Source organism: Notothenia coriiceps, unplaced genomic scaffold, assembly GCF_000735185.1.
Source record: "Notothenia coriiceps isolate Sejong01 unplaced genomic scaffold, NC01 NC01_scaffold00012620, whole genome shotgun sequence".
In the NCBI taxonomy this organism is placed as follows: Eukaryota; Metazoa; Chordata; class Actinopteri; order Perciformes; family Nototheniidae; genus Notothenia; species Notothenia coriiceps.
The window spans coordinates 899,819-911,280 of NW_011345321.1; the positions used below are offsets into that span (position 1 = coordinate 899,819).

General features: G+C 39.6%; 2 protein-coding genes across 2 annotated transcripts in view; both read right to left on the reverse strand.

Moving 5' to 3' along the window:
• The window catches only part of LOC104947520 (NADH-ubiquinone oxidoreductase 75 kDa subunit, mitochondrial), a 7,345-nt gene extending 2,895 nt beyond the window's left edge, over positions 1-4,450 (reverse strand). The window contains 13 exon segments of the mRNA XM_010773565.1: positions 1,424-1,467; positions 1,561-1,721; positions 1,792-1,915; positions 2,032-2,160; positions 2,630-2,775; positions 2,881-2,995; positions 3,094-3,149; positions 3,151-3,238; positions 3,312-3,497; positions 3,583-3,713; positions 3,831-3,912; positions 4,102-4,196; positions 4,329-4,450. Coding sequence (XP_010771867.1) covers positions 1,424-1,467; positions 1,561-1,721; positions 1,792-1,915; positions 2,032-2,160; positions 2,630-2,775; positions 2,881-2,995; positions 3,094-3,149; positions 3,151-3,238; positions 3,312-3,497; positions 3,583-3,713; positions 3,831-3,912; positions 4,102-4,196; positions 4,329-4,418 — 1,447 coding nt within the window. The 5' untranslated portion in view covers positions 4,419-4,450.
• Positions 4,451-8,119: 3,669 nt separating this feature from the next.
• Positions 8,120-10,575, reverse strand: cmklr2 (chemerin chemokine-like receptor 2). Its single transcript, XM_010773566.1, has 3 exons — positions 10,206-10,575; positions 9,406-9,522; positions 8,120-9,303 (listed from the first exon to the last, which is right to left on the reverse strand). The coding sequence occupies exon 3, from the start codon at positions 9,274-9,276 to the stop codon at positions 8,197-8,199; it is 1,080 nt and encodes a 359-aa protein (XP_010771868.1). The 5' UTR covers positions 9,277-9,303; positions 9,406-9,522; positions 10,206-10,575; the 3' UTR covers positions 8,120-8,196.
• Between the last annotated feature and the right edge of the window lie 887 nt (positions 10,576-11,462).

An 11,462-nucleotide genomic window follows, 5' to 3' on the forward strand; every position in this document is an offset into this window, starting at 1 on the left:
ATATTTTGATTAAGGTCAAAATATAATATTTCTAAATCTGACTCTGAAAGAGTCAGTGCCTCACCAGCCATGAACCTCACCGCACGTCACTGAAGTGCTTTGTTAATAGTTCTATCGCTCGAAGTGGAGTCTAAAGAGATGAGTTTTCAGTCTGACCGGAAGATATGTAAGCTTTCTGCTGTCCTGATTTCAATGGGGAGCTCATTCCACCATTTTGGAGCCAGGATAGCAAATCCACGAGTTTTTGCTGATGGGAACTTGGGTCCCCCTCGCAGTGCGGGTGCAGCGAGCTGTTTGGCTGATGCAGAGCGGAGTGCACGTGCTGGGGTGTACGGTTTAACCATGTCCTGGATGTAGGAAGGGCCAGATCCATTCGCAGCATGGAGTACGCAAGTACCAGTGTCTTGAAGTTGATTCTAGCAGTTACCGGAAGCCAATGAAGGGAGCGGAGGAGCGGCGTGGTGTGGGAGAATTTTGGAAGGTTGAAGACCAGACGAGCCGCTGCATTCTGGATGAGCTGCAGAGGTCGGTTTCTAAATAACACACTGTTATTTACTCAAGAATAACACACAATTATGCTTGTTTTTATTTATTCGTTTAATTCTATAATCTTGGGCTTTTTAGCATGCTTTTTAGCCGTAAATAAAGTCACCAGAAACAGACCTAGGCCTATAAGGGACATTTCGAGCGATACACACCACAAACCCACTGAACAGATTACCCAAGATCCTCAGCTTGAAGCTTGTTGATTGGATGTTTTAAAACAGTTTAGTGCTGGATGTACAAAGATATTAATAGGAGGATGTGCAAAACAGAAAAACGAATTAACCTTTATTCAAACATTTAAGAATACTTTAGGTTAAGGTCTTCTTTCAAATAAGAAAAAAGCTTTGGGGGTATCTATCTANGACAAACCCCGTGATTAATCTTCAAGCTCTGGGATTGGATGTTGGAGTGGTAGTGCGCCAAGGTTACGCCGAGCGTCAAGCTCTTTGAAATGGAACGAAACCACGGCAGACTATTCAAAACTGGACTCGAACGTTACAAATATTTTCTGTCTCGCTCATGAGAGTAACAGCTGGCGAAATTACAGCCTCGCCTACTGATTTCAATTTAACCATATATCGAGCCCGATTGTCGATTTCAAAGGTGTGCTCTAAAATGATATTTATAAATGACTATTATCATTATTATAAGCAAGACAATAAATGGCAAAGATATGTAGAAAATAAATGTATTTAAGATACGTTTATAACGAACGTAACGTGCGAGAAAATCTGTTTCTAGAAGATATGTAGAAAATAAACGTATTTGAGATACATTCATAACAAACGTAACGTGGGAGAAAATACGTTTCTTGCTAAGCGTAATTCAGAATGGAGTTTAGTTCTGTGGGAACGTAATTTTTAGGAGACAGGGTTGCCTGGTTTGTAACCAAGGTCAAGGGCAGCCACTTGACTGGCAACCCTGAGGTGGGAAAGGAAAAACGTCCATATAATACAGTAAACATCCACTTCCCTGTACTTGAAAGATTTCCCTCTAATTGTCCAAGACCCTGACCTGTGAAGCACATTGAGAACCTTTCATGTTTCCACTGCAGCACTGCTAACGCGAGCGTTCTGAGCGATGGCTGACACAGCAGCCATTATTGCAGCTCCATCCTCTTTCTGCAGGCAACTGCTTCCAACCACAACAACAGGATGCTTCACTTCATCCAAGACCTGACCTATAGAGGTGAAAGACATTCAAGTTGACTTTTAACATTTTTAGAATTACTAAGAGGACTCAGACCTTGGCAAACGGGTGAGTTCCTGACGCGATGTCTTGCGGAACCTTGGCAGACTCCCCAAGATGGGTGTAACTGAGGTCCACTTCCTTTCCCAAAAGAGCCACTTACAACTCATTGTGAAGCCAGCTGAATCAGAGATAGCAACACCGTTATGAAGGACATTTTTGTTCCTTATAACTCAGATTCAATGGTCTGATGTTGCTCAATAACCACATATAAAATATTTAAATTATTTAATGTACCTATTCCTGATTCTTGCATTGAACTGTGGTGCCTCATAGCGTGGGTTTGTGCCAACCAGAAGCAGCAAGTCAGCTTCTTCAATGCCAGCAATCCCAGTGTTCAGGAGATAGTTTGAACGCAGTTCAGATCTGAGGAACCAAGGTTAAAACTTTAGTGATAGTTTAAGCCCTTTTCGGTTGGGAACTAAAGCAGTTATCATTGCTCTTGCCAAAGACACAAGATGCCTTTGATTGGTCTACCACTGCCCAAATCAGTCTGTTTGTGTCATTGTGACATTTTAGTTAGTTTGTAATGGCCAAAGTTGTTAATGGAGCATCTCAGTTCCTTGTCGGAGAGGAAATTCTGACATAATTGTCAGTGAAGTGAAAATTATTTAAATATTGTGTACACTTAAACTCTTTTTTTCTTTAGTTTTTTCCTTTTTTTTAAGTGGCTACCATATATTTAGCTGCTGCCACAAACTACAGCAATACACTGCTTAGCTTTTGTGCTGGGACTCCTTTTTTTCCAAACTGACCCTCATCCTATGTGATAACATAACATCAACAGAGAAAGTTCAACATGCTTTGTCCTATCTTTATTTTTCTGTGGCTTTACCCAGCTCCAGCCATTGGGAACACCTCCTCAGTGCACAGGTTTTCACTATTCAAACGGTTCAGCAAATCTTTCAGGGAAATGAGAGCCTCTGCATCCGCCAGGCCTCCGACAATAGCAGCGACATCATTTCCTTGAACTCCTTGCAACTGTCAAAGAAAACAGATGTTAATCAGAACAGCCTTAGCTGAAACAAGTATTTGCACACTATCACACACTGTTAGAGGAAGTAATTTAATCCAAAAATGACATACCGCTCCATCAGCTCGAGTCAGCACCTCTTCCCAGGTCGCAGGAACCAACTGCCCAGCCTCGTCTTTTACTATTGGCTGAGTAAGCCTCTGCCTTTTGAGTCCATCGTATGCAAACCTGTCAGAATAGCAGCAAGGAAGATTTTAGCTTTGATGCAAACGGCATACAAAAATCTCTGTTGTCTGTGAAGTCAACTTGTGTGATAAGAAAGGAACCTGGTTTTGTCTGAGATCCACTCCTCATTAACATCCTCATTGAGGCGAGGCAGGATGAGGCAGGATTCTCATCACTTCACCCCCACGTGTAGTCACCACAATGTTACTACCCACAGCATCCAGAACATCGATGGATTCAGTCTTCCTGCAGAGAAACATCATGAGTGGTAAAACTGACCTTTGACCCTACATTTGTAATCACAATGTTGAGCACCAACCTGGTTTCCCAAGGACGAGCAGTGAATGCGTATGGTTTAGATGTCAGGGCTCCCACTGGGCATATATCAATGTCATTCCCAGATAACTCCGACATGAACATCTTCTCCACATAGGTCCCGATCTGCAGGTCATTGCCTCTGCCAGTTGTACCCAGGTCCTCCACACCTGCAATCTCACTGGCAAAGCTGTAGGAGCAAAATAATGATTTATTTACATAGTCTAGACAATCAGAGCAACTCAACCCACTCTTGCTGTTGATGTGTGTCTCACCGCACGCAGCGAGTGCACTGGATGCAGCGAGTCATAATGGTTTTGATGAGAGGGCCAATGTTTTTGTCTTCCACTGCTCTTTTGCTCTATGTGAAGCGGCTCCTGTCACTGCCAAACTGCATTGACTGGTCCTTCAAACAAAATGGTTATTGGTTGTATCATTCAATCTTGTATTAAATGTATATATTCCAAAGAAAAAAATGTTTTGTCAGGTCTAGAAATTCACATCTGGTGGTGATTATCTTTACCTGTAGATCACATTCTCCCCCCTGATCACACATTGGACAATCTAGTGGGTGGTTAGCCAGTAGGAACTCCATTACACCCTCTCTGTTTAAAATTAAACATACCATTTGAATATATATATATTTGCTTTTCTACAAAAAAGTGTGAAATGTTTTTTTAGCTTTGGAGAGATGTGAGTTATCATAATACCACAAAAAATTGCCAAAAGACAACTAAGTATAATTAGATGTATTTATTACAATACCAGAACAACAGCAAATATAATGTATTTACTTTTGAGTTTCATCCTATCTGGCCTTTCTTGTCTTGTCAGAGTTGGTTAAAATGTTCCAGCCCTTCATGACTGGCATAGCACAAGCTGCCACTGGCTACAAAGCAAATGAACAACATTTCATGTAATTTCATGCGTCATAAAAGGGGAAGAATACAGCATGATCAGTTTGGCTACCAGAGTGGAAACAAAACATACATGTTGTAAATCATATACAGACATGACATACCTTAGGAACCTTTTCTATCTCCACAAGACACATCCGACAGTTTCCAGCCACTGACAGGCGCTCATGGTAGCAGAAGCGAGGAATCTGCATTCCTACCTTCTCGCATGCCCGTGACAAAATTGAATCACAGTGTTACATTTGATATTAAGACTCCACAGCTTTCAATATTATGTGATTAAATGCATGAAATGAACGAAACCTGCAAGACAGTGGTATTGTTCGCCTTTTTTACCCCTCAGACAGCCTGAGTCCCTGGTATTCCAAAGCAATAGCAAATGATTGCCACTGACAATTATTGTCTAAATTGAGCCAGTAAAAGTCTGGCACCAGATATGGTGACTGGCAAATCTGTAATCCTGCCTGTAATCCATCAGTGATCAAAGTCAAAAAGGTTCTAGTGCTTTCACACAACACACAACATGGGTGTTCTGCAGAAATACAAGACAGGCATTAGTGATCAGAGCATGATGATTAAGCTAATCAATTGATGAAGCAACATATTGTTAACGTACCATTGTTTGTTGCAGCCGCACCTCCTTTGATAAGTGTCTCTGGAAAGAGACTGCGGCTCACAACAGGCAAACGCAACATGCTGCAAGAGGCAACATCACGTGTAAACCATAGTGTAAACTTTAACTCTCCTGGTTGTCACATTGTTAAGTGCCAAGGCTTTATTCGAAGTTTGTGTGGTTTTTTTAACCCTGGAGAAACGTAAAAACTCCATGTAAATGACGTTAGCAAAAGAAAAACAGACGTTACGTTTACTAACATTAGCTGAGATATAACGTGCAGGGCTTTCAGCACTAGAGAGCAGCTAAATGCTGTGACGTGCACTTTTTAAGGCTGTTAATAACTACCTTCTAACTGTAACGAAACACCACTTTAACGTTTACGTTTACGTTAGCAAACAATGGATATCATTTAGCATTAGCTAACCTTGATAGCTTGCGTCCTAAAACCATTGTCTAACATTGATGCATTAAACATGTGTGATGTTAATGGTAAATAATGCCACCTCGTTAAAAAGTATGTTAACGTTTGTGACGTTAACGTCAAACTCCTGTGTACCCTTGCTGCTAACATGCAACGTCAACCTAATTCAAATCGACTAAACTTTATTCGTTTTTAAACTCTCGACTCTAACCTTCATTTAGCTCTTGTGTCCGGACTATACACTATTTACAAATGTAATAATAATATGCCCTAAACTAAACACCACGGTGACCAGTTGCTTACCTTGCCAGTGTGTGTCATAAAACTGCCTGCGACTCGGATGGCGCACTGTTATATTATTCTGCTGCGTCACGGATTAAGTAATCCCGTGTACCATAATCCAAGAGTACTTTTGTGTAAATAATGACTAAGGCAATTATACGGGTATCCAATATATGTCATGATGGTAATGTGAATACTACTTTTAACAGACACTCCCCTCATCTACACCCATTTGTGACAATCTGTGGACGGTGAAGTGCAGTGGTGTAAATTAACTCAATTGATTTACTCAAGTAAACTACTGTACTTGAGTTCAAATTTGAGGGATTTGTACTTGATTTGAGTTCTTAAATGTTTTGCTACTTTTTACTTCTACTCCACTACTATTCAAAGGTTAATCTTGTACTTTTACTCCACTGCATTTATTTAATATATTAAATTACTTTGCAGAGTTGAAATTATGATATTAAATATAATCCACACCTGAATATTATTTTAGTTACACCTGTACATTCAGAAGCTAAGGAATTCAAATTAGATCCACCTTTACCAGCTGTTATACACATATTAATGTATCAATAATTATAATCAAATCATATAATTATTCGAAAATGGGCCATTCTGCATAATGAGACTTTTGGTGCTTTAAGTATCATTTGATGCTAATACTTTTGTACTTTTACTTGAGTAACATTTGCAATGCAGGATTTTGACATGTCACAGAGTATTCCTTCCCTGTGGTATTGATACTTTTACAGAAGTATAATAGCCTATATGATTAGGCTACTTCTCCCATCTCTGCTCTTTAACAGACACTCTCCCTCATCTACACCCTATACAATCTGTGGTGAAATGGAAGTAACAGCAGGGCTTGCCCTCGTATTCAGATGTTATCTAGTGTGGATAATTCGCCTTTTTAGCCATTAATGAGCCCCTTTAAATATCACTTAATTCATAAAATTGAGGTTCAAAGGTCCACTTGAGTTGTCCGTATAGTGCCATGAGGGCACGATGATTGTAGTTCAGGGGTGTCAAACTCAATTTAATCGTGGGCCACATCAGCATTATGGCTACACTCAAAGGGCCGGTTGTAACTTTAAGACTATATCAAAATACATATATAAATATATATATATAAACTAATTTATTATATTACATTATTGCCTCTGTATTGGATTATTATCAGATTGGGTAATAACTTCATAATTAACTACGTCTGAAAGCAGAAGTCTGGGGCAAATAATTGCAAGTCTCTTCAGTGAGAATGTCACAAAATAATAAAAAAAAAGTCAAATTCTGAGAAAAGTGCACATTCTAAGAAAAAAGGCATATTTAGAAGAAAAAAGTCTAATTTGAAATGCATTATGGGACATGTAGTTTATGGGCAACGTGCTTCTGTAAATCATTATGTAACCGTATAATAAACATATAATATTCTTTGCAAGCTCTCGTGGGGCCACAGGAAATGAAGTCACGGGCCGGATTTGGCCCCCGGGCCTTGAGTTTGACACCCCTGTTGTAGTTGTTGAAGAATGCCATCGGTCCATGTTTTTTTACATCTATAACAGGAAATAAAACCACCAACCTTTTGTTAAAGGCATGATGTTCATTATTTGTTGTTGTTTTTAGGCAGCAATGCAGCATTGTTGACTATCTATCTGTTATCCTAACAGTGATGTAATCCCTCCGAGTCAGAGTTCACTAAAAAGAAATAACAGGATACAGGATACAGTAAACAGACCCTCAGGAAATGGAAGGAAAAGCACATCTGGGTTTACGACCGGCTTGTGTATTCTTTTTCTTAGAAGAATAGACAAACAATATACAGAAAGTATTCAAAGTGCAGCAGGTGTTCAGAATAAGAAATGTATTACGACATATGTTGTTTATTTGAAATATATTAGAATAAAGTTTCTATACAAATCTCAACTAGTTTAAATATCTCAAAACACATTAATAGGTAACTAGCCATCAGTAAATCAATATAAAAACATTATAATGTTAGACTATCAATAGATCTATGCAACATATCTCATCTCTAAGAAACAAAGATGTCGTTCCTCAAGAGTGAAAACAATTCTGTAAATAGGAAACATAAGATACATTTGATAAAAGACTGCAACAGATGATTACTTACATTATGGATAAATATTTTTTGTCAGAAAATGTTTGAGAGAAGATTATGAAAATGGTCAAATCTTTAAAATGCTTGTTTTGTCCAATGCAAAATGTTTCTGTTTATAAGACAAATACTATCAAGTATCAAATGCTTACATATGAGAAACTGGAACAATGAAATGATACAATTTATTAAAAAACAATAATAATGAAAGGATTTACCAAAATATTTGCGGATTATAATTTTTTAACTAATTAGCCCTCTTGAGCTGTGATTTTCGCAAATCATTTTGCGTTATGCACATGATATATAAATATATTTAGATTAGATTTAGGAATAACTCAATGTGCATGTTATGAATAGTTCGACTCAGCTTTTCCATTGAGAGTTATTATCCATAAGTGAAGTGAAACAAGCAAAGACAATCTTTAGCATACAGCTGGAAGGGACAGCTATGATAATTTTCCAAAGTAATAGCCGGTCTTACTTTGATGTTTTTCATACACCACCTCTACAGTTTGAGGATGGCTGTAATCATAGAGCGGATGACTCCACAGGCTCCTCTGGGACACTGTCCTGCTGAACCCCTGGCACAGACTCCGTCTCAGTGGCAGAGATGGACTGGCTGAGCTCTCTCAGTGAACTCTTAGTAATGTCCAGGCATGCATGCTTCAGGATACGACGCACCTTTTTGCCTAGGAGCATATACAGGAGGGGGTTAATGCAGCTGTTAAAAAAGCCTAAACTGGTGGCGAGAGGAAAGCCAGCTTTCAGTATGTTGTGAAGGTATAATGAGGAATGTACGGATAACTCCATCAAGCTAAAAGTATGAAAAGGTGCCCAGCATAAAAAGAAAGCCAGAATCACTGCAGAGATTGTTTTAGAGAAGCTTGACACCCGGACCGAGCCACCAGATCGATTCACCTTGATTGTCAGAAGAAGGCCCGTCACACTTATGGCAGTAAAAGGCAAAATGAAGCCCACAGCAGTTCGAATGACCACTATCATAACGTGCCTCATGACTGCAGTATGTCCGTCCTGTGTGTGGAAGTTGTTGAAACACACAACCTTGTCATGTAGGCGCACTGTGTCACGGAAAATCAGCGCAGGGGAGCTTGTGGCAGCAGCCAGCAGCCATATGCAACCGCATACAACCCAGGCTCTCTTTATAGTGCGATACTTCTGAGACCAGTTCAGGTGGACAAGAGAAACATATCTGTCTATACTGAGCACTGTCAGAAACAGTACACTGGCATACATATTCATAACGGACACAAATGAGTTAAGCTTACACATGACCAAACCAAAGTCCCAGTGGAAGTCTCGCAGTATGTAATCAATGTAGAAAGGGAGGAAAAGCACAAATACAAAGTCTGCCAATGCCAGATTGAGCAACCAAACACTGTTGACTGTCTTTTTGCTTTTAAACGCTACCAACCAAATAACAGTTCCATTTCCAATCAGCCCGAGCACAAAGGAAATAATGTAGATGACCACTGAGATTATGTGCATAGTTTCCTTCTGTCTGTGGTTTACTTTAAGTTCCTCCAAGTCACCGTACTCCATGTAGTATTCGTAGGTGTAGTTTCCATAGTCCTCGTCCAATTCGGCCATTGTTGATGTAACCTCTGGTGAAGTGATCTGCGGGAAGGAAACGCTCAAGATTAGATGTTCCTTAAAGATGATCTGTAAACACAGTAATTCAAAACATCCCAATGCATTATAATATTCCTGTGTTCTCACCTCACACTCACTGTGTGATTATGGCGGGCTGTTCCCCGGAATGATCCCGTTATCTGTCCAGTCTCTGATAAATCAGTTCCTGTGTTGAAGTCAGATAAGGGTGTGTTCCGAGTAACCCTGGAACATAATGTCAACAACCATTTGGATCATCAATGTGGTCAGTTAAATGCCCAACAGATGAGATAAAAAGAGGCATCAAACTGCATGATTCATAGTGTTTGCTCTGAAACATCTGCCAAATACTAAATTGTTACACATTGCACCGTTTTCATTTCATTGTTCAACTTTTCCAAGGTTATAACATTCCTAGATGTTTTCCACATATCGCAAACACTTGTATAACCATCACTAAGGCCAGAATAAAGCCAACACAACACCTTTTATTATAGCCATATATATTTTTTACCAATGATGTTTATGTCACATAAGTGTTATAATCTGTTTTTTCTAGTCTCCATTACATAACACACATGAAGTGATAGTATATAAACTGTCTTTAGGAAACAGCATCATGAAAAAGAGTAACTACCAGAAGAATAAGAACACTCATCACAGAAAAAAGACAAGCTTAAATAGACAGATCAGACTTTGACATGAACATGTGTTGAAAAACCATCAGACCAGATGGAAACTGTATGCCAAATCACTGCAATCAACACTTATTATTTAAATAACTATAGCCTGTTGAGTAGGAAATAGTAGCTCATAGTAGACATAGTGCCACATAGGCTACACACTATTCGCATACTAATGGGATAAACAGCTTTCCAGTTCAGATTGAAAGACAGAGCATGGTTTACCTAAAAGTGCAGCTCTCCCTTGTATTAGTATTTGGTTGAAAAACAGCGACAGCTCCCGGCTGGATGAAAGTGACTGCTAACTTTTAGCCTTTTAGCTCCGTGTTGCCGGGCCTGGTCCCTAACGTCCCGATTCGGCTGCAGAAGCCTCTCTGCGGCATGTGTAATGTTTCCGTGCGTCCATCCAGATCAAAACCCGTCCCAGGCTGTGTGTACAGAGGAGCTGTGATGTGCAGAGGGCGCGCCTGGCTGACGCGTCTTACATCAACCACGGAGTGAAGAAAAGTTATTGGTCACCCGCACTGAAGAATGCTTTCATTCAGCAGAGCAGCGGCTGCTTTTCATAACAGCAGAGTAAACCCTCATCGCTTTCCCCCGTCAATACACAAACGGAAAAGTTGTGAGTGCAAGTTGTCTGTTTTTTCCTGAAATGCACAAATTGCTTCACTCTGTATGTAGTGCCAACTAAGGCAAAGTTTATTTTTCGGCTGTCATATGCACTTTAACTGCATTTTATTTCCTCTTACCGTGCATTATCGCTTTCATTATGCAGACGTTTGACTGGTGCTCATTAACACAGAAAGTAAACCTGTCTGTGGCAGGCCTGCTTCATGGTTGAACAAAATATAACATGAGGCTTTGAATCTATGTGAAAGCAGGCTTATTGCACTGTAAACAGTTTGTTAAAACTTGATGAATCCAGAATTATTTCAACCCTATTCCCAGACATAAAATAGTTTTCTGTGGCAATGTTTAAATTATGTATGTGGCAGATACATCACAGTTTATGTCTAAAATTATTTACCGCATTTCCATACAGTTTGAGGACCTGCAAGACCCCTTAAAAGAAGGTCCAAAACAATAATATAAGTCACATTCAAAATCAATCATCTCCTAAACTACATCTTGCTCTTTAAAAATGTAGAAAATGCGAAGCCTGAAGCACTAAAGATAACCCTCAAGTCTGAGGCTAAAGCTTCCCCTCACAAGGCATTATACAACTGTTTTCACAGAGACTAAATACATAACAAGCTGGACCCAGAGCACGGTCAGCATTTTCCCCAGTCTGGCTTTCACTCTGGTCTTCTAAAGATTACCTGTAATGAAATTTGCATTTTCAATCAGGTTGAACTAACAAAGACTCAAGCCTTTCATGTGGAATCTGCTGCTAACTTTTCCTTTTTTGTTTCATCAGATGGCCAGAATGCCCTGTCAGTTGTCTCAGTATCCAGCGACCCAAAATGAGCATCTCATCCCTCT